Source organism: Eleutherodactylus coqui, chromosome 3 (assembly GCF_035609145.1).
Source record: "Eleutherodactylus coqui strain aEleCoq1 chromosome 3, aEleCoq1.hap1, whole genome shotgun sequence".
NCBI classification, from domain to species: Eukaryota; Metazoa; Chordata; class Amphibia; order Anura; family Eleutherodactylidae; genus Eleutherodactylus; species Eleutherodactylus coqui.
The window spans coordinates 191,541,493-191,565,765 of NC_089839.1; the positions used below are offsets into that span (position 1 = coordinate 191,541,493).

The 24,273-nt window shown below is 43.1% G+C and overlaps 1 protein-coding gene across 9 annotated transcripts in view; it reads left to right on the forward strand.

Moving 5' to 3' along the window:
* MITF (melanocyte inducing transcription factor) overlaps nucleotides 1-24,273 on the forward strand; it is a 232,389-nt gene that overhangs the window by 137,734 nt on the left and 70,382 nt on the right. For 6 of the 9 annotated variants that reach the window (XM_066596679.1, XM_066596682.1, XM_066596684.1 and 3 more), the window contains exon 2: nucleotides 5,387-5,636. In XM_066596679.1, coding sequence (XP_066452776.1) covers nucleotides 5,387-5,636 — 250 coding nt within the window. The remainder of the gene's footprint in view (nucleotides 1-5,386; nucleotides 5,637-24,273) is intronic. The other 3 variants (XM_066596681.1, XM_066596685.1, XM_066596692.1) reach the window with 1 other exon arrangement.

A 24,273-nucleotide genomic window follows, 5' to 3' on the forward strand; every position in this document is an offset into this window, starting at 1 on the left:
GCATTAAGATGTGTTTGCCGCAGTCTACTCATTGTCCAAAAAAATGCACCTAGAAGAAGTTGTCGGAATTGAATGAAACTTTATATTTGGGATTATAGTCAGTCCTTATAATAGAAAGATTATGGTACCTTAATATAATAGATCCTAGTAGCAAGTGACTCCAAAGTCAGCTTCAAATTTTGAAGTTTTCTTCCATTGGGCCATTGAGTCCATTTATTAAGTAAGCATCCCCTCTATGGGATCCTGTATGAATCTGATGGTCTAACCTAACCCTGAAAGTTGATAAAGGAAGGGACAAGCTCTTCTGAGGCATTCGGTATACAACCCTTTGCTTTGGTCCCTGAAATTCAGCATGATAGCACTCATCACGTATCGCCTATGTGCCCCCCTATCCTTACCAGTTCTTTAGCATTCTAATCTATAATCACACTTCTTGTTAGTACCACCCTCCCCTAGAAGTTGTCGGATGGAATGAAACTTTCTCTGTGTGATTGTAACGTTGATATAAGTAAGTGATTACGATATCAGAGCAAAAGGGTCATTTATTATGGAAAACAGAACACTTGAAGGAGGCTCTAGTACCCTGTTGTACAGCCTCTAGCTTGGATACAAGATGTGATATGGGTGGGCATAGAGGCTCTAGTACCCTGATGTACCGCCTCTAGCTTGGATACAAGATGTGATATGGGTGGGCATAGAGGCTCTAGTACCATGTTGTACTGCCTCTAGCTTGGATACAAGATGTGAAATAGGTGGGCGTGGAGGCTATAGTACCATGTTGTACCGCCTCTAGCTTGGATACAAGATGTGATACAAGCAGGCATGGAGGCCCTAGTACCCTGTTGTATCACCTCTAGCTTGGATACAAGATGTGATACGGACAAGCATTGAGGTTCTAGTACCCTGTTGTACCACCTCTAGCTTGAATACAAGATGTGATACAGGCGGGCATGGAGGCTCTAGTACCCTGTTGTACTGCCTCTAGCTTGGATACAAGATATGATATGAGCGGGCATAGAGGCATATGGGTTTAGTATGGTATCCTGCCTCATATTGCTCTACATTTTTTGTAACTGAGCCTCAAACTCATAGGCTGTGGAAGGTGGTGTCCCAAATGCTCCTATACATGTTCTCTTGGCAATAAACCTGGCGACCGAGCAGCCGAGGAAATGTGACAATGTTGTGGGGATATTCCTGTCACCCCCTTGTGTGTGCAGCTGAGCATTATCCTGCTGGAAGCCTCTTGGAAGCTGCCATGAGAGGAACACATGTGGCTGCAGGATGTCCTGAACATATCGCTGAGATGTCATTGTCCCTCGTACCACTACTAGGGGTGACTTACCCCCAGACCATCACACAAGCAGTGGGGTCAGTGTGCCGCTCTACAGCAAAGGCAGGATTGAGCCGCTCACCCCGAGGTCTGCAGACACAAACATGGCCATCATCAGCACCCAAACTAAGACTGGATTTCTTGCTGAAGACAACCCAGTTCCACTCTTAGGAATCCAGTTTCATTGTTCATGACACCTTTGCAAACAGAGGAGACGATGGGTGTCAAAGGCCATACACATAATGGGGGTTGAGAGACCAAATGTCCTACACCTGGAAATGGTTCCGACAGACACATGGGGGTAACGATGGAGTCATCTGTCTTTGGATGGCGGTCAATGAAACAGTTGGAGCTTGTCGGATGTTCAGACAATCCTCTCTACTGGTGGTCTGTTGAGGGCATCTTGAGCCTAGTCGGCTTGTGTGCCCTCACACATCCACTGGTCCCAACACCTACTAACAGTCTAGTCAGAACGGCCCAAGTGGTGGAAATTCATCACTATAACCATCCAGAGGTCACTACACACAAGGAGCCTCTGAGAGTCTTTTATAGGCCAAGGGTGGAACCACTTTTATGGCCTAAGATGGCAAGACCATTCATCTAATCACCACAACTCTAATCATTTGTATATCTGCCTGAGATATAACTGCATACCGAGTTTTGCAGCAAAACGACAACTTCTTCTAGGGACCGGATTTTTTTTTTTTGACAAAGTGTATATCCAGATTTTCATACACGCTCTTGGCTCCTAATTAGCAAGTGGATGTGACGATTGATGTGGAATTGTTTGGGAAATATCAGGATTCTGCTTTGCGGTGAGAAGTCTAACACTGTGTTAGCAAAGCTGTTAAGGATCTCGGAGGTTTTTCTAAATATACTATGTAAGAAAATCAGCAGGAAGTAAAGAAGAAATATACTGACTTCCTGCCATTACCATCTGTGGAGAGACGACCTTATTTACGTGTCACGTTAAAGGGCTCACGGATTGTTGCATACAGGGTCGGCCTTCGTAACAAGCAAGATGTACTTATTGGCTGCCCATAGTAAAGGAGGGACATCTGAGGGTTCTGAACAGGAATCTTAATGGTACGCTCACTCATGGTGGATTTGCTGCGGATTTTCCACAGATGAGAAAAATGAAAATCAAATATATAACAAAATCTGCACCATATGGTTTTGGATTTTGCCGTGGATTTTGGTGTGACTCCACAGCAGAATTCAGTCCTTCAATCAAAGAGGCAAAATCTGCTGTAGATCTGCATCAAATTTGCATCAATGGGCAAAATTTGCATGTAGAATTTCGATGCGAAAAATGTCTGATCTCTTGATGTGGAAATGCAATTTTCTGTATCAGAATTTTGCATGCGGATTTTGCCTATTCATAGGGCAAAACCCGCGCCAAAACGTGTGTCAGAAACTCGCGGATTTTGCCATGTTTTTTTAGGTGAAATTTGCCACGAAAAACATACCCTAAATACTGTGGATTTGCTGCAGATTTTTACAGCTGTGGAAAATCCACAGTAAAAGCCACATCATTTCCATGCCAAAAATCAAGTCAAAGTCTACACCTTTGGCACAGATTTTGACGCAAACTTGTGGTTCAGATCTACAGCTAATTTCACCCAATGGAAGGGATGAAGTCTATTGCGGATTTTTGCTGCAGAAAATCCGAAAAATTCCGCTGTGTGTGAACGTCCCCTTAAACTACGATCACGCAGGATGGATTTGCCAGCAAATATGTATCTAATCCTCAGCAGCCAAATCTGCATCTAAGTGGTGCGGATTTTTCCACAGTGTGGATCTTCTGCTGATTTACAAATTCAACTGCGGAAACTTCACAGAGTTTACGCTCCGTGTAAAAGCGCCCTGAAGGAATTATCCAGCCCCCCCCCAAATCTTTTATTCTCTCTAAGGGCGCCCACCCACTGGCAATTCTTTTTTCTTTGCGTTTTGCGTTTTTCCTGCAGAGCAATTAGAATTGAATGTACTCCTGTCCACTGGCGTTTTGCGTTGCGTTTTTTAACATAGGAACTGTCAGTTGCATATGTGTCCTTATTTTTCTCCTAATGCACCCATGAAAGTCAATGGAAATTAATGGAAAAGCCGCGAAAACGCCGCGAAAAACGCGGCGTTTTTCACGCACGAAAATCGCAAACGCCAGTGGGTGGGCGCCCTAAGGGTGAGGAAAAACTTTAAAAGAAAGTTCTACTCTCCTCATCCGACCCCCAGCTCTGTGATGTTCGGCTCTCCAGTTTCCTCCCTGCTGCAGCAACAATGATGTCACAAACACTAGGGACATGTGACCACTGCAGCCAATCATTGTCTCAGTTTGGCTTGGTTTATCGTTATTATGCAGACATTATATTACACAATTTAATCTTATTATGTTATTTGGGCACCCTATTGTCTTATATACTTGGGCATTATGTGGCACTACTGCTACTTAGTCACCACTTTATAGTATATTACTTTTGCAGTGTTTGGCGGTTGTAAGACTGTATAGGATTGTTATTTAGGCAGCTGTATGGAAATGCTAATTGGCCAACATATTTGACCACGCAACTATAATTGGGCGCTGTATAGTTACTTCTAGACTGTATGTCAGTTCACCGATTAAAGGGGTAGACGTACCACCATAAAATACCACACTGGGCACCATGCAATGGAAGGGAGCATTCAGTGACATAAATAAAAGTAATGTGTGTCTTCCACCACTAGTTGCGCCTGAATCTCCAACAAGCGGAAGTCAGACGGAGCCCCTGGATGGAACCATAGGCTTCTATGTCTGAAATGGAGATCAGTAGGTATTGCCTACCTAATTTGTATATGAACTGTGATCGGAGTCTGCTGGGCGGCACATGGAGTTCCTGTGTTCCCTGTAAGGGAGATTATCTCTGTAATACAACATTTGATGGGACAAATTTATCCAGAGCGTTTATATTTAAGCTCTAAATTTATAGAATCACTACAATGTATGAATAGTCAACTAAAGCTGAGTACCACCCAGATGGTTGCAGAGGACGCTGGCCACCATCTTCTAGAGGGAGAAGCAGAGGGATGTGAGTTGGGCGCAATCAGCCCTCTTAGCTCCTAAAAGACATTTGCTTAGGTCTACTACTGTATTTATGACATAGGCTTGGTTCTGGTGCTGTATTTATGTACTGAGTTGGGTTCTGGTGCCATATTTATATTATGAGCTTGGTTATAGTGCTGTATTTATGTAATGAACTTTGTTCTGAAACAGTATTTATTCACTGCTGTTATGGTGCTGTATTTATGGTGCTGTATTTATTTGATGAGCTTGGTTCTGGCATCGTATCTATATACTGAGGTTGGTTCATGCTGAGCTTGGTTCTGGTGTTGAATTTGTGGTATGATCTCCGTTCTGGAGTTATATTTCTGTTACAAACTTGATCCTGGCACAGTATTTATTCATTGAGCTGTTCTGGTGCTGTATTTATGTGTTGAGCTTGTTTCTGGTATTGTATCTATGAACTGAGGTTTCTTTGTGCTATATTTACTTTATGAGCTTGGTTCTGGTACTGTACTTATGTTACGAGCTTGGCTCTGGTATCATATTTACATTATGAGCTTGGTGCTGTATATATGTGATGAACTTGGTTCTGGTGCCATATTTATGTTCTGAGTTTGGTTCTGGCACAGTATTTATTCACTGATCTGCTTTGGTATCGGTATGCTGCTCTCTGCACACAGAGGTAACAGGCAGACTGCCTATTGTTGCAATGCATATTTTTTTTGTTGTTTTGGGGCTTTTTTTGGGGGGGGGGGGCAAAAATAATCAGAATAGGATGCCATCTAACTTGAGGCCGACACTGGTTGTATATATTGTATTTTTTTATTTTCTTGCTATGTATTACCTTTTTTCGACCACTTTTATGCTGCCAAATTGTACACAGGGCAGAAAGCCGGTTGAGCGGTTGAGTCTGTGAATGGTTCGGGTGCATAAAGGACAGTACAGACCCCTTTACCCCATTGCTTTGTCCACAGCGGTAATACTCCCAACTAATTAGGAGTCTCTTTCTTGCCTTTTTACAGCAGCTCAGCAGAGCATCCAGGAGCGTCCAAGCCTCCACTAAGCTCCTCCAATATGACATCACGGATTTTGCTACGCCAGCAGCTCATGCGTGAGCAGATGCAAGAGCAAGAACGTCGTGAGCAGCAACAGAAGCAGCAGGCAGCTCAGTTCATACAGCAGAGAGTAGCAGCCAGTCACACACCAGCCATCAACGTCAGCGTGTCCACCAGCCTGCCAACTGCTGCCCAGGTACCAATGGAAGTTCTCAAGGTAGGTGCCTTCCTTTCTCACTTTGCACCAGAGCGATGCGGAAATCTAATTAACCTTCTGCAAAGTAGGTTTTATAATTACCTACAACCCGCTTGTGTTCTCAATGCGTAAATGATACAACCCCAAAGAGTTAAACGCCAAGTCAGCTCTGCTACATCTACAGTAGGTTTTGCTAAGACTCCAGCATTGGCAAGAAGTTTCGTAGAGTTCTGCCCTTGAATCTTGCAGAATATTGTTCTTTGGTGCAGAGCATCTCATTACCAGCAGCGGTAAACTACCTTTGGTGAAATATGGTCATTTTTTTTTAATAGTAGATATGTAGCAGTGCTGAGTTTTATTGGATGTAGAACAGCTGAGTTTGTGGAGGGTAGAAAAGTTGGAATATTTTGCACCTGATGCGGTACTATACTGTGCTTGATGTAGCAGTGCTGAATTGGATAAAGCAGGTGTCTTTGGAAATAGTAGAGAAGATGAGTTTAACGTAGCGGGGTTGAGTTGCTCTGACATAGCGGGACTGAGTTTGCAAGACTAGCAAAGCTGTAATTTACCTGATGTGGCAGTGTTGAGTTTACGGTATCAGGTGTAGTAGTATTGAGTTTATCAGATGCCGAGGAGTTGAGTTTTTCTGATGTAGTAGAGCTGAGTTTGTCAAAGTGTTACTTGTGGTTTAATACTACCGACAACATTTGGTGGAGGCAGCTGATTTCAGCAGGATCTACAGATAGAGTGTTGATGGCAAGGAAACATAAATGGCAGGTAGGTTGGATTGGAGAAAACTGTTTTATCTAGCAGTATGTAGCCTAGAGAGGTTCGCAGCAACATCATGCCACGACTGTAATAACCTATCCACCAGCGATCTGAACCATATGGTATAGGGGGTATCCGGGCCGATCATTTAGCCAGCTATGGAATCTGCATTTACATAGGACTGCATCAAACAACAAATTCAGCTCTGCTACATCTGTAACATAGTCTAATCCTGCATCCTATAGCATCGTTGTCTGTACCTTAAAAATAGCGCAGCCACCTGCCGGGGATGATAACACAATACCACAGGAGTTATCTGAAGTGTATAACTGAGCGTTCGCTCCCCTGCCGTGTTAAAAAGCCGCGGTTTAGATAATGTATAATGCAAATCCGTGCGTTTCACCGTACGGTGCTGAATACGCCGGATAGTTCTTAGAGGTGGTAGCTTTCTGATTCAATAGGAACTACAAATTCCAGCGGATGCTAACAACCGTGTTTGGGTTTATAGTACAATTGTAAGGCCGTGCACACACGCTGTTATTACGTTCTGTCGGTGGTATACAGTATGCCAGGAGGTGGGAGGTTATAATGTTTGCCATCATATCGGTGTGCGGTGTCCTATGTCACCCATATGGCCCAATAGTTAAATATATCACACTGTTTATTAACTGGACACCTGTGTATGGAATACCATAGTCTACTGCACTACTTACAGTGAAATACCTCGTGCTAGGAGTGTGCCAAAACGATACTTTCTTGGCCTATGAACACATTCTGCATGCGCGTTTGGAGCTTTCCTGAGACATGCACTAAATGTAGAACATAAATGAAGTGTGAACAGAGCCTTAGAGGATATACAGTAATATACACTCTCCTACCAAACTTAATTGGACATCTGAGCAAGAATCAAAAGTAGTATTTGTTGCCATATGTTAATACTTAGTGGGGCTCCTTTGGCCCTAATAATATCGGAATCTCCATGGCATACTTGCTACTAATGTTTGATACACTTTAACTTGTATTTCCCTCCATTCATCCTGCAAATATCTCGCGAGTTCTCTCAAAGAAGATAGACGCTGTTCATATTTCCTGACCCGACGTTCCAGTTTGTCCCAAAGATGTTCAGTAGGGTTCAGGTCGGGACTCTGTGTAGCCAGTCCAGTCGTGGAACATCTATATCCTCAAACCAACGTAAACTAGCATTGGATGTGTGACCAGATGCGTTGTCATGTTGGAAGTATGGCTGACCATTCCCAGAATATTACCACATTGTTGGCAGCACATTATTATCTAGAATGTCAGGGTACACCTCCGTGTTCATGCTTCTTGTCACCACAACCAATGGGCCAAGATCATGCCATGTAACACATCAGTGGAACATAACAGAACCTCCACTGTACTTAAAGGTTAGCACAACACACTCAGACAGAAGGCCTTCCCCAGCATCCTCCACACCCAGGTAACGCCATCTGATGTGAAGATGGAGTAGAACAATTTGTCACTACATAGAATTTTCTTTAATTGCTCAACAGTCTAATGACGATGCTCCTTGTACCACTGTAGATGAGCTGATGCGTCTTCTTTGAGAGAACTCCTCAAACATTTGCAGGATGAATGGAGGGAAATATCAGCTGAACTGTATCAGGCATTAGTAGAAAGTTTGCCACAGAGAGTATCCAATGGCACTAGTGCCAAATGAGCCCCACTAAGTATTAATATATGGAAATAAATACTACTTTGGATTCTTGCTCAGGTGTCCAACTACTTTTGCTAGGATAGTTTAAATATACAATACACATTGGTCAAGCCCAATTTTTGGGGGACCAGTTATAGACGTACATATACAAACATTGGTTCCCAATCATCAGTTTATCAATATGCCATTTTAATAGTGTTAAAACCCCTTTAAATTGTATATATCCACCTGGAGACAATATTTCACAATTAAAGGGTATGTCCAGTTGTAAACTATTCTTGGCCTATTCTTAGGAAAAATCATCAATAATAGATCTGCGGGTGTCCATCACCAGAGAACCCTGCTGATCAGCTGTTTACTGGGCCTGTGCACTGAGCTGATTTCTGCAGGAAGCAGACAGCTCTGTTCCCACTGCAGTGGTCAGGCTAGGTATTGCAGGCAACATTCCTATTAACTTTAAAGGGAACTTGGCAATAAAAAGCCTTGCCACTGCAGTGGGAATGGAGCTGTCTGCTTTCTGCAGAAATCAACTCCATGCCTGAGCGTATTAGAACAGTCAACAGCTGATCAACTAGTTTCCTGAGTGGTGGATCCCTCCCAATTAACTATTGATGATCTAACTTAAGAATAAGCCATCGATAGTTTACAACTGGACAAAACTTTTAACATATAGTACTTAACCTACATAACAGTTTAAATTAGGTCTCATGTACATTATCAGATTACAGCTTCGTACAGCCTTTGTGTTGTGTGGAAGTGTAATAAAGCATTTAGACGTCGCTGGTTTGCTGCGGATTTTGGTGCAGAATTTTCAGCAGATTTCGCCACTTGTTTAAAGCACTTTACACTGTTTGATTCTCTCTGAATTGTAGTCCAACAATTGTTAAAGGGATATCCTGTGACTTTTACATTTTTTTTGTTGATGATCAACGGCCAATCAGCTGACTCTGAGGGTCACTGTCACTGCAGTCAGCGCAGGAAGCAGAAAGTGTAATACAGCTCCCATTGAATTCCATAGTCCCCATCGATCGTCTATTGAAAACCTATCGGTCATCACGAGAAGAAATTTAAAAAGTCTCTAGAGTCCCCCTTTAAGGCCCTTTTATACCAGAAAAACATATTTCAAAATTTGTTTAAACAAGCAAAAATGAGTCGTAATTGGCCAACGATGAGCGATAATTTGCTCGATAATCATCATTGGCTCTTTGCTAATCATTCGGTTTGAATACCGACTGTTCAGTCGTTCTCATTCACTGACATGGCGAATGTGAATGACTTTTACACGTCACAATGATCAGGCAGTAAACGTTCTTGCCCACGCATTGACCCATGTAAATGGGAACAGAGAAGGTTGTGCCATACTGTACTGCAGTATATACTTCTACTGCCACGTTCTGGCACTGTAGGAATAAATACATAAATGCATTAACACAGTCTCTTTTACTAGTCCTGAGCTATGTATACTCAAAGGCTGCATTTACAATTCTGCAGGCTTCAGAGCTGAAATTTTATAACACTTTCCTGCTCCTGTTTGTTCGGTGTCTGCACAGCACTTGCACTGCTGATTTGTGTTTGTGAATTGTCTTCTTTACACCAGGCGGTCTTACGTATGAATAGTCACCTCCGCTACAGTGCTGGGGTTATGTCTATGGCATCTAGAGACACCAAGCAGAATTGTGAATGCAGCTCTGCAGTATAAAACGGGATGTAACTCATGATCAGTACAGAATAAGTAATGCATGTACAAACAGTGACTCCACCAGCAGAATAGTGAGTGCAGCTCTGGAGTATAACACAGGATGTAACTCAGGATCAGTACTGGATAAGTAATGTATGTACACAGTGATTCCACCAGCAGAATAGTGAATGCAGCTGTGGAGTATAACACAGGATGTAACTCGGGATCAGTACTGGATAAGTAATGTATGGACACAGTGACTCCACTAGCGGAATAGTGAGTGCAGCTCTGCAGTACCTAATATATAAAAAGTTCAAAACCACATATGATGGTATTTGCGCAACTTTCTAATTAGTGTATAGTGTCCAGTAATCCTGCTCCATTCTCTTTTCTTCCAAAGAAAAGACCCCTTACAACCAAGTTTTCTTTCTGCCCAGTGCCAATACTCCATCCTACAAATGTCCACCAATGGAGGGGCACATGAAGTGATCCCATGCATCTACATATTCCGATAGAGGTGCTCTGCACCTGTGCCAATGTCCTTCCTAGATACTTAGGGCAGAAAACAGGTTGACTGTTTCAGTCTGTGACTGGTTTGTCCCTCCATCAGCATCCATTTGTAGGATTGAGTGGCGGTGCAGGGTCGAAAGAAAACTGAAAGGTAAAGGGGGCCTGGCTTGAGAATGAAGGAAGACTAAGCTGAGTTAGTGAACACTATACATTAGTACATTTGGTGTTTGGGTTGCATAAACCATGTGTTTGCTATCCTGAGATGGTTTTCTTGGCAGAACTGTACCAGGCGATCACTGGCTTCATTTCTTACACCAAGAACGTTGGCATAAAAATCTTCAATGGTTTCCTCTTTGGCATCCGTCGTTGGGGCATAGACCTGTAAGATTGAGATGTTCACTGGGTTACCACATATCCGGATAGCAATGATACGGTCGCTGATTGTTGTAAAACTTTCTACGGCCTTTGAGGTCCCCTTGCTTGTAATAAAGGCTACTCCATTCCTCTTGATTTCCTCATGTCTGGCATAGTGCAATGTGAAGTAATCAGACTGAAATATCCATTACCTGTCCAGTGCGATTCGCTAATCCCAAGAATATCAATGTTAAGTCTTGTCATTTCGCGTTTCACAATGCCCAATTTCCCTAGACTCAGGCCATGCACATTCCATGTTGCTAGTATGTGAGCTATGGTACAGCGCAGTACTTTGCTTTCATTATGAGGTGCATAAGCAGCTAGGCTACCTGAGGGCTTCCCCCAGTTGCGCTATGATGAAAACCCCGACTACTTGTACTTAGACCTTGCTCTTCTGCAGTAGCATTTAGAGAACCCTTTGGCCTTGGGGGCCTGCCATCACATACCATATCTGAATCATTTGAGAGCTCTTTCATAGGGTTTCCAAGGCAAGGGTTTTACAGGGTAGGTCACCAGGTCTTTCCCTCACCCTCCTCATTTATCCGGGCTTGGGCCGGTGTATAGAGATGACTCCTGAGTTGCCCGAATGCCCATCATACCCAGTTTCGGACTTTAAATATAACGCAACTCCTTTTAATGTTGTCCCTGAAGAGCTTACATTCCAAAATTAATGTCTTTGCTATTTTTCAATGTCCTTACAAATCAAGATTTTACCTGCATGAGCGCTCGCTTCTTGCAGTCTCGAAGGATAGTTTTACTATGAAGTATGATTAATATCATCTCGGTGTTCAGACCACGAGGTCCAGGTAAAGATAATTTATCCTACAGATCTCAACACAACAATTTTTCAACTTTTTTGGCTTCTTTTCAAAACTTAAACCTAGAGTTCATCTTCTTTTGTTGTGTTGTTTACTTGACTTTGCTCTCTTGTTTCCGGTTATCAGCCATTCCAGGCAGAAAAGAGGGCAACTGTAGTAATCTTCAGTGGGATAATTTAAAGGAGGTCTAGAACGCTCCCTGCCCCTATGATCACTTCTGATATAAAGCCGCCATTTACATACATATACGTGATTGTTATTAAAGTGAGGCTTTTACTATTAATGACCTGTGCTCAGGATAGGTCATCAATAGTTGATCAGTGGGGTCCACCACTTGGGATCCCTGCCGATCAGCTGATCTTACGGCCCTTTGTCAATGTAGCGGGCTTGACGTTGTCATCCAGTGTAATAAATTATGGGAGAAATTAATGGGAGTGAAGCCATGTATTACACTACCGCCTCTGACCACCAATGATGACTGCACTGACAGTTGGCCGGACAGTCAGCTAATCCGCGGGGATCCCGAGGGACAATCAAGTATTGATGAATAGTAAAAGTAATGGCAATAGTAAAAGTCCTGGAATACCACTTTAATCACTGATAAAACCCATTGTTGGGTCGTTCACGTATCGTTCGGTTAAACAGCGCAGGTTCAGTCGTTCTGAGCCACTTATACAGCGAATGTGAAAGACTGAATGATTCTCATTTGAACGAGTCAACAATGTATCTGTCTGTCTAAACAGTCTGTACGAGGGCGATTGAGCTAGCGGCGACATCACTCGCTCGGTCAAACGATAAATTATCTAACAGGGTGCTTAGAAAGTTCTAGAAAGTGCAGTCTTGAGCTGTAGTGGTCCTTTAATTCCTTGTATCCGGTTTTTAGTTTTGCAAATCATCACTGTAATCCCGTCTTTTTGTTTTTGTGTCGTTGGCGACAGAAGCTTTCACTCCTTGTTAGATGAGAATCGGCAGGAGCTTGTTAGTATCTGGGCACCACGGGGACATCTAGCTTCCTAATTACTGGAAAATTCTCCATGCTTAAGAATAGATTTAATTTCACACATTGAGATTTAGACCAAAGAAAGTAAAAGGCAACACAATGCATCTTTATCAGGGAGAAACAAGATCAGGCTCCTTCTCTGGAGACAATAAAGACGGATTATTAGGGACCGGCGGAAGTAAATATAAACACTTGTAACACAGAAACGGGCAATTCTGAGAAGATTCAAGCAATTTCCTTATAGACCACTTTCAAATACCATTATTCTGGTCAGTGCTTTGCATGTATGTCCAAGCCAAAACCAAAGTGCAACCTACAGAGAAAATTTGCATATCTTCCATATTTTGGACCCACTCCTGACATGTGAAAGTGGCCATAAGTAAATTTTAGGGCAGGCCACTGAAAGAAAAAACAGACAATTTTTATATATTATAATTCATTAAAGGGTTGTACCAAGATCACAAGTTATCTCCTATCACACCGCTGAGACCCCCACCGATCTCGAGAACAGGACTCCTGCGCCCCCCCCCCCCTGCTTGTTAATGCAGGGTCGCTTCATCCCCCCGCAATGACGGCAGAATAAATGGTGCGCTAGTCGAGCATGCACTGTTGGTGCGTCATTTATTTCAATGGGGCTAATGGAATTACCCGATCTCTTGCCACTTGGCTATCTCAGCAGCCCTATTGAAAATGAATGAAGAGTCAGCACATTTGCACAACCTACTCTTCATTCAGTCTCCTCTTCACTGGCGGTGCAGTTAGCCCACAGTGAAGAGAATGGGAGACACATGACACTCTTTTTCTGGATCGATTGGTGGGGGGTCTCAGTCTCAGTGGTGAAACCCCCACCGATCAGAAAGTTATTCCCTATTCTTTGGATAGGGGATCAGTTGTGATCTTCGTACAACCATTTTAAAGAGTTTTCCAGGAGGGGAAAAATATATGGCCAACTGGCTTTTCTCATGGCCCTCCAGTCTAGTAAAGAAGCCCCAGTTCCCACCACCATGATCATGACAGAGGCGCCAATCACATGCCATTCATTGTTCATGTGATAGCTTAGCTAATCACAAGCTTCAGCAATCATGTGCCATTCATGGCCGATCACTGTTGAAGCCTGTGATTGGCTAAGTGGTCACATGCACAATGATCGGAACATGACTGTCTCATTTTCTTCCGGGATCAGTGTGGCAGGTACAGGGGCTGCTGTGCTAGACCGGGGGCCACATGAGTAGTGGGTATGCCTCTTTTTCTATATTTAATTTTTCCCTGACCATATAATTTTTTTTCACTCCCAGAATACCCCTTTAATTAAATGTATAGTTTTATTCAGTTCATAAGTAAAGGGAACCTGTCATTAGCATTTTACGTCTCAAACTGCCAACGCACTGCTGGTAACCACGTTTTGTGCGCTCACAGTGATATCCTGCACATTGCAAAAAAGTCTCCTGTTTTTATGGACTGTCCAAGGATTTTTGGACGGTTAGCAACCCTGGTGATACAGTAAATGCTCCTTGTAGCTACTCTGGCTAATAGATGAGGAGCGTGAATGGAAAGCTTTCCTATATTAACACCAGGGCCCTGTTATAGATTTTGCAATGGGCCCCAGGAGCTTCAAGTTACACCTCTAAACTTTGTGACCCATTACCATGTCAGAACGTGGGCCCACCGGAGCACCCACTTAAAATCCAGAAGATCATTAAAAATCTGAATGCATAACTATATCAACTATCATAACCAACTTCAGCATTGTATCTACTTAAAGGGGTTGTCTCGCGCCAAAACTGTTTTTTTTTTTTTTCCATAGGCCCCCCGTTCGGCGCAGGACAAACCCAAGGGATGTGTTAAAAAAAAATATATATATTACTTACCCGAATCCCCGCTCTGCAACTTCTTCTTTCTTCCTACTTCTTCCTTCACCAAGATGGCCGCCGGGATCTTCACCCACGATGCACCGCGGGTCTTCTCCCATGGTGCACCGTGGGCTCTGTGCGGTCCATTGCCGATTCCAGCCTCCTGATTGGCTGGAATCGGCACACGTGACGGGGCGGAGCTACGATGACCAGCTCTCCGGCACGAGCGGCCCCATTTACCAGGCAGAAGACCGCACAGCGCAAGCGCGTCTAAAAACGCCAGAAGAAAGCGAAATTAGACGGAGCCATGGAGACGGGGACGCCAGCAACGGAGCAGGTAAGTGAATAACTTCTGTATGGCTCATATTTAATGCACGATGTACATTACAAAGTGCATTAATATGGCCATACAGAAGTGTATAACCCCACTTGGTGCCGCGAGACAACCCCTTTAACTCAACCCTTTTATCCTTTTATCCATATATTTTAAACCCCTTCTTACCCCCACTCCCACAAAAAAAAATTCTATGCAAAATTATAATACATCGGAAATCATAGAATAATCCTTTGTCTAATCAGGTAACACCAATATATCATGTAGAGTATCTCAGTAGGGATGCAGATGGAATCACAAGAGGCTGGCTAAGGAAGAGGCTAATGATTGTGGATTGATCATTTTCACAGCACAGGTGGTTATCGCTCCCTGTACAGATGGTGATTGGCTGTTCTATGCACTGAATATGTCTGATCACACTAAATACTTTCAGTGTTATGTCTTATTTCTGGGAGTACAGAGATGTATATTGCTGACAGACTATGCTATAGGATCATATAATATTATCATTATAAACCCCCATGCAGCAGAACATCAAGCCCGACCACTGGAAGTTCTATCAATCCTTTACCAACTTAAAGGGGTTGTCTTGTGAAATCAAGTGGGGTTCAGCACTTCTGTATGGCCATATTAATGCACTTTGTAATGTACATCGTGCATTAATTATGAGCCATACAGAAGTTATTCACTTACCTGCTCCGTTGCTAGCGTCCCCGTCGCCATGGATCCGTCTAAATTCGCTGTCTTCTGGCGTTTTTAGACGCGCATGCGCAGTCCGGTCTTCTTCCTGGTGAATGGGGCCGCTCGTGCCGGAGAGCTGGTCCTCGTAGCTCCGCCCCGTCACGTGTGCCGATTCCAGCCAATCAGGAGGCTGGAATCGGCAATGGACCGCACAGTCCACGGTGCACCATGGGAGAAGACCCGCGGTGCATCGTGGGTGAAGATCCCGGTGGCCATCTTGGTAAGGTAAGTAAGAAGTCGCCGCAGCGCGGGGATTCGGGTAAGTACTAAGGCCTCATGTCCACGGGGAAAATCAGATCCGCTGCAGATTCTCCATGTAGAATCTGCAGCGGGTCCCTCCTGCCCCGCGGACATGAGCGCCGAAAATAAGAATTTAAAAGTATTTACCATCCGGCGCGGGCGGAGAAGATCAGCTGTTCCTCACGGCCGGATCTTCATTTTCGGCCGGCGGATGAATTCCTGACGCCGGCGGCACGTCGCCGGCACGTCGCCGACGTGCCGCGCGCATGCGCCGGGCACATCCGCCGAGCCGAAGCAAGGAAGATGCGGCCGTGAGGAACAGCTGACCTTCCCCGCCCGCGCCGGATGGTAAATACTTTAAATTCCTATTTTAGGTCTCCCGCGGATCCGGACGGCTTCCATAGGCTTCAATAGAAGCCCGCGGGAGCCGTCCCCGCGGGAGACCCGCACGAAAATGGAGCATGGTCCGGATTTTTCCATGCTCCATTTTTTTTTAAATCCCTTTTATTGACGATCCGCGGGTATTTATCTACCCGCGGGTGGTCAATGCATCCCTATGGGATGCGGATCCGCGTGCGGGAGATCCGCTGCGGATCTTAAATCATATTTTGCCCGTGGACATGAGCCCTAAACCTTTTTTTTTTTAACCCATCCCTTGGGTTTGTCTCGCGCCGAACGGGGGGCCTATTGAATAAAAAAAAAAACCGTTTCGGCGCGGGACAACCCCTCTAAGTAAGCATCCCCTCAATGGGATCCTGTATGAATCTGATGGTGTAATATGGAAATTTGGCCTGTAATACCAAGTTTGGCCACTGCAGGGGGAACGGAGCTGTCTGCTTCCTATGGAAACCAGTTCAGTGCACAAGCACACTAAGCCTGCAAACTGCTGATCTGCTGTGATTCCAGCCAGCAGATCCCTGCTGATCTAGTATTGAAAACCTTTCCTGATGACAGGCCACCAACTGCTTACAACTGGACAGCCACTTTAAGTCCAAATACTATCATGCTGTAAATTAAGTTATCATGATGTGCCCCTCGGGTTAATAATTGCTACACCTGTAACAAAGTAAATGAAGCTGGGTTATGTAAACCAGACAACTCCTTAAGTTTGACTTTCAAAGTTCCAAGAATTCTCCAACTTGTTCTCCGACTTTGCTACATTCTGTTCTCTGACTTTTCTTCACTTTCTGCAGTGTTTTTTTATTCTCCTTTCTTTTGTTCTTTGATTTATTGCTGTTCCATCCCGTACACCTCTAGATTTTACTCTCTCATAAATCAGTGTTGCTTTGTTAAGAATTTCCTCCAGGTTGGTCTCTTAGTGCAAGAAAACAAAGTGTTCTGAAAACAGGTGCATGAGATGCTGCGCCATGAAACAGCCAAACGTCTGCAGCCATTCATATTGGGGGTTGGCAGCGAGTGGGTCGAGGTCATTACTGCAGCAGATAAGGTCTGGTGTGGGTATAGTAAATATCACATTGTCCTCTTAGAATTTGCTCTATTGTTCTATGTTACTTCTACTGCAGCCTTCAGTACATGAAGATAACCTTCAACATGGTCTTACCTTCCCATTTATGACTGCTTAATGGGTTCTTTGGGACTAGAACTTTAATGGCCTGTCGCTAGGATAGTCCGTCAGCGCTTCACTGGTTATGATCTGACCTCCAAGACCCCTGCTGATCACTACAGTGAAGGGCTGCAATATTGTATAGGATGAGCTACAGTATATATCATGGCTGCTCACATAGACCAGTCAACGGGCATATGCAAACAGTAAGGCCCCCTGTCCACGGGCGTTGCGGTATCCTGCGTCGGAGACCCGCAGCCCGGGAGCAGGAGCCGCCGCCAAATCTCCGCCAGTCAGCCCTATCTGGTAGATAGGTTGACCGCGGAGAATCGGGGCAATTCGCAGCATACTGCGAATTGCCCGTCACGAGCGGAGAATCGCAATGATTCTCCGCTTGTGGACAGTGTGCCGGGGGGGGGGGGGGGAGGTGATTCTCTGGCAGTTTACCTCCGGCGAAATCACGCCCGTGGACTGGCACCCTAAGGCTGCTTTCACACAGTCGAGAAAATCGTGAGAGATTTGTGTGTTGAGAGATGCACAAATCTCACATGAATATGAACTCCGTTCTTTTGAATGGGGTCATATACATGATCGTTTGTTTGTTTTTCCTGCATCACATCGCGTTGCGGGAAAAAATTGCAGCAAGTGCTATATTTGGGTGTTCCCTAGATACGCCTCACTCATTGTTTCAATGGGGCTGTAAAAAACATTGCATCGCATGTGAGCTGCACGCGAGTGCGAGGATTCTCACTGAATTCCTACTTCCCTGAAGTGATGAGAGGCGTTTTTGACAGAAAAACGCCTTACATTCGCGGAGATGTCACACATTCCCAAGCAAGATATAAATAAAAAATGGATAAATCTTTTTATTTGTATAGCGCCAACTTATTAAAATCCTCCGTAGATGTTCTAAAGGGTCACCTCCCTTTAAACAATTCCTTCCTGTTAGATGGGTCTCTCGACAAGATGCTGTTGCTGGGATTTTTAGTGTTCAGTATTAATCTGTGGAGGAAGCATCAAGTATTCAATATCAAGTGTTCAAATTTCTTGCAGCGCCTCCGCAGGGCAAATTAAGCATTACAGAGTTCCATTGAAATCATTGAACTGTTCACATAATGCCTAAACAGGTGCCCATTCACTTTAATAATCAACATTTCCGTAAAGTGTGAACGCACCTTTAGGGCTCAGTCAGACGGGCGTTTTTTTCGCGTGATTTGCACATGCGCATGCGTCCGGTGATTTTATAAAACCATTGCTTTGCAATGGTATCGGACACATGAGTGCTTTTTATGCGCTTGTCCGATAAATTATAGAACAGAAATCGCAGATCGCACCTATCTGCGATCTGCAATTCCTGTTCTCTTCTCTATATGCGCTCAATGGGGCCGGCGGCAGCAGCGCCGACCCCATTGAGAACATATAGTAGACAAATCATTCTCCACTGCCACAGCTGTAACAGCTGTGGCAGAGAAGAATGATGTTTGCCCATTGAATTCAATGGAGCCGGCAATACAGCCGGCTCCATTGAAAGCAATGGGCTGCTGGCGAGCGCGGGATGAATTTTCGGGAAGGGCTTGAATATATAAGCCCTTCCCTGCAATTCATCCAGAAATGTGTAAAAAAAAAAAAAATATATATATATATACTCACCTGGTCCCGGCAGACGGAGTTCAGCCGCGGCCGGCTAGCAGTTCTCCTGAACTGCTCTCTGTAGTTTTCAGCAACCGGGGATTTAAAATCCCCGCCTGCTGAATGAGCTGCCTCTGATTGGTCACAGCCTGACCAATCAGAGGCAGCTCTCACTCACACCCATTCATGAATGACAGCTGAGAGCTGCCCCTGATTGGTCCCTGCGCTGAGCCAATCAGAGGCAGCACTCACTCACCCATTCATGAATTCATGAATAGGTGAGTGAGTATATATAGGTTAGTATATTTTTTATTTTTATACATTTCTGGATGAATTGCAGGGAAGGGCTTATATATTTAAGCCCTTCCCGAAAATTCATCCTAAGATCGCCCGCAGAACATTGCTTTCAATGGAGCTGGCTGTATTGTCGGCTCCATTGAATTCAATGCGCTGGACAGCTCTGCACAGCTCCGGCACGTTTCTATTGAAACGCGGCTAGGAGCAGTTTTTTCGGGCGATTTTTCGGCCCCGGTCACGCAATTTGCGGATGCGCATCCGTCATGCGATCCGCAAATCGCGGAAAAAAACGCCCGTGTGACTAAGGCCTTAAGGGGTTTTCGAGCCAAATACTACTGATGACCTATCCTCAGGATAGGTCATCAATAGTTGATCTCTGGGGGCCTATCCCTCGAGATCACCAGTGATTAGCTGATTTCCTGGCCCACTGTCAGTGCAGAAAGCCTGGACGGTGTCATTGGGGTCAAAGGCGGAAGCATCATAGAGGGCTTCACTCCAATTGAAATCAATGGAAGCGCTGCTGCCCATTACACTTTTGCACCCGACCCCGGTATAGGAACTGGAAATGCCAGAAATATAATTGGCTGTATGTCTGGCAAAAGTCAGGTGACAGTCAATCAGAGGCCACCGTTTCGCCGTCCCGAACTCCTGGCATCATGGCACCCAAGATACTAGCACTAATACCAGGTTAATGGTTGGTTAGGCTGCGTCCTCTGATTGGCTGCAGCTGTCACCTTACTTCCACCGGACGTACATACTGGGATCGTCATTGGAGCCACTCAGGTGTTTCTCAGGGGTCTGAAGTGAGGTGGGTACTTACTACTTTTTTTTATTTTACACCAGCTGTAAAAAAGTATTGTTATAATGGGAAACCCTTTACCTTTTTTGCTTACAATAAAAAATTCTTCAGTGAATTAATTGTTGATAAAATACCAACAATTTTTGAATTTTTTTTTTTTAAGTGGGAACAAAAATAAAGAAATATGTAAAGTCTTAAATTTATTGTTTTGATTCCATAGCTGCACGAAACAGTATACAGCAAATGTAAAACTATATAACTTATAACAGAACACGTGTAATAAAAATGTTACAGCTCTATCTATGTTATACGGACATGAGACATAATAACGAATAAGATACATTTTTGAATTTGTAAAAAAAAAGCATTTTTGAACCAGAAACTTTATTTAGATGTTGACTATCAGATGGTTGTTGTCTCCTAAAAATTCTTAACTGAATTAATCTTTACTGTTTGCAAGAAATGTAAATAAAAAAGTTAATGGTTTTTTATTATTTTGGATAGCCTATTGTGTTTATACGGCATGTGCCCTCTGCTCGGTTATACAATTCTACAATAGGCACCACTTTGAGAATGATATAATTGTCTTAACTTTTTTTTTTTTTACTGGTTGTATAACTATTTCTTTTTTTAATTTTTTAACAATCAAAGCCCAAATTGTAAGTGAATTAAAAGTGACAAGCGAGAGGCATTCTTGCCTTTCAAAAGAGGCTTAAGGAATTTCATTTTGGCCAGGCTACAACTATGTAGCATTCTACCCAGTACTGCATGGTAAATTTAACCTGCCCGACCGTGCCACAAGATTAACGTTTTTTTTTTTCCCCCCGTCACTACTATAAACATGGTAAAATTAGATTAAAAGTACCAGGCTGAACTCCAGAATCTTGGACGTAGATACACTTACCTTGGACAATCATGTCTGATTTCGACTCTAATCACTAGAGGGAACTTTAACCTTTTAAGAAATAAGTCGAGGATGAATTTGGGGGATCAGCACGAGAAAAACGCACACAGATTTACCACACACTGCTTAGTAATTCATTAAGGAATGTTGGTAATTAGCCTCCCTGCTTTACTTCTCCAGGCTTAGAATGTCTACAGTAATGCCTTCTGCTTCATTATCAACAAGTTTGTAGTTTTCAGCCTGGCTTGGAAACAAAACCGATATTGTGAAGTGAGCTGGCATTTAACATCTTGTACCTGAGAAAATGATGGAGAAAAAAAAGGAGATGTAAATTTCAGATCTTGAAAGGGAATTACTCCCACGATGACTGCACTGTGTTAAAGGAAATGTGTCATCAGAAAATGAGCTATTGTTTAAATAAAGTTTTTGCATTGCACTTTTTTTTTCATTTTTGGTGGGGTTTTTTTTACATTTCCCATATCCTAAAATCCTACCGTACTCACACTGACCATTAAGCCTAACAATAGCTTGACACTTCCTGTAGAGAAAACTTTTCAGCAGTCATCTCATTATTATCACATACAGGATTACAATGAAAGCTAACACAGGATTCGATATTCACAATAGATGATGGTCATAATTTATGTCCTACCTCTCCCTTCACAGCTCACTCCTCCTCCTCCCTGCGTAGTTCACAGCATGCCCACAATACTCTTCCCAAGAAGTCAATGTCTGTTGTTCCTATGATCTATGTGGCTGCTGTACATAACAAGAAGCATCAGCCTATTATTAGAGTTTGTAGTCAGATTTTTTTTAAGCATAGATTGTGGCATAGTAAATAAAAATAATCACCGAAAATTTAAAAAAAATGTTTAACACAAAAACATGACTTTAACAATAGGCCATTTGTAATGGTTTGCTGGCCATGTCGGATTAGGACCAGGGTGACCACATGCTCAGTGTCTTTCCAGCATTGGATACCGACATGGGCATTTCTCTGCTGGTGCGTGGATGGATTGGTCAGATGAGAGGTGTATGTCCCAGCCTGCCAATCAGTGCCTCTCTGTACACATTTATTCCAGCTCCTCCTCATGGAGAACACCTGTTATACTTCTAGTCTGAAGGTATTTTTGGTCTAGTCGGGCCTGTTCTACTGTCAGATAATTTTGTTTGGTGTTAAGGTTCTTTGGACTGTTATAACCTCTATCTCCTGACTTATTGCTATTCCTACATTGCTATTACATCTGGTTCATTGTGTCCTTGTTTAACACTTATATCGCACATACTGTTATTTATTGTACTAAACATTATCCCCCTTTTCCAACTAAAAAAAGGCAGGGTTACCTCAAATTCCTGACATTAAGTCGCCCTTATCAGGGCAAGTGTTCAGCTTTTTGGTAGGGTCTCAATGCATTAGTAGTTTAGGAGGATCATATGTCCCATTCCTCCACTTTTTGGTTTTGTTATATTTTGTGTCCTCTGCATTAGTGTGAGGGGGTACCCAAAAGAAACAGGAATTCAGTTATTAAAAATTATCTATTTATTTTTACATTTTGAAACTTCTGTTTCCTTCAAAGTACTCTCCATTTGATGCAATACATTTGTCCAAATATTTTCATTGCATTTTTAAACTCGTCGTTACTGATGTTTCTTAGTACTTGTGACATTTTTGTTTTGCATCCAGCTCGGACTTAACATAATTTTCTGATGATACATTCCCATTAACATTATCATCACATAGTACTCCTATGCTCCTAGTACTTTGTTATGCTAGCGGATGTGATTTTTTAAATTAATTTCTAATATTAGTATATTATTGAAAACACCAAATTTTAATATGCACTTTAAATATTTTTATTGGCAAGTATTTTTTTTTATTTATATCTTTTTTTTTTTATTTACATTTTCATTGATTCATTTTTTTTTCTTTTTATTATGTTAAATGTAATATACTCAGTTGTTGAATGTATACCTTAGTGGGAAATGATTGGCTCCAAAGTCACCTCTGAATGGGATTGTCTACTGCTGGAGCTTTGCGGCCATGTTGTATTAGAATCTTGTTGTGTCAGAGCCGGGATGCACCTGAAGATCTTTTGGTACTCTGGTTGCCCAGTCCGACCATGTTGTCAAATATGGTATCTTCATAGATGTCAGTTACTGTTGAGCAAACTGAACCAGAAGAATTCTGTGTCAGGTTGAATCTGCATCAAGCTTTTGGCAAAGTTCTATCTGAAAGAGGGTTCTACTGGGTCGGTTTGCTCAAGACTAGTCCTGAAAACTGGTGTATAACTGGTGTTGTAGGCTCTTAGACAAGTATTATACACCAGTTTTAGGGGCTTTGGTGAACTTCTGGTTTGGTTCGAACTAATTCAGATCAAGCCGAACGTTTTGCAAAAGTTTGACCAAGCGTCCGAACCAAACTTTTCAAAGTTTTCTTATCTCTAATGTCAGTATATCAAAATAATATCCTCTGCCGTGAAAGTTCTTTTCATTGTCTATGGGTCAGGACAGGATCAGAGAAACTGCATTGAGGGCCACTGATGTCTAGACAAGGGCCAGGGCCATCTGATTCCATGTAGTCTGGCTCACTGGCTGGAGTGTCCATGAGATTACAATAACATAAGAAGTATGTGCTCTCTGTAGGCCATACGGATATCGATTGGACATGAACTAAACAGGATTATCTGGAGTTCCCTTAGAAAACTGAAGCTTTATTAAATCTATGTGGCAAATAAGAAAGAAAAATCTGTGAGAGGAAACAAAATGTTTACCAGATGAAATGGTGTAGAAATGTCAAATCATTTTCACTTAATCGGATTTCATAGGTACTGTGTTGCATAAAAGGCTGTGAAATGCTAATTTGTTAGTGCCTTATATAAAGCTTCCACAGATTTCTACAACATCTGGACAGGAAGGTTACATTGACACTAATTGCAGCGGCTTTTTGCTATCGTTTTTTGTGCTGACCGTGATGTTTATTAAACTGGAATTATGGCTGCAGAGCCAGTCCTGGCCAATTGTGGAATATTGCATTAAGCATGTTCTGAAATAAAGAACTATTGCTATAGAGCTCATAGATTACAGCCATAGACAATGCTTGGTTTGGGGCTTACAAACTGAGCAATTGTCTAGGAGCCTCTGTGAACTAGGGGACCCCCAAACACTGGCGCAACCTGAGAATGGAGCACACAAACTGTTACTGTCCTGCAATACCTGAGACTTTACCATTAAAGGGGTTGTCCAATTTATAGCTATTGATGACCTATTTTCAGGATACATTATCAATAGCTGATCGGCCACCTGGGACTCCCAGGGATCACTTGTTTCCCTTACTGGTGCCTTTGTGTACTGAGCTGTTGCACTGTAGAAAGCAGACAGCTCTGTACATCGCATAGTGGCCCAGGTTGGTACTGCAA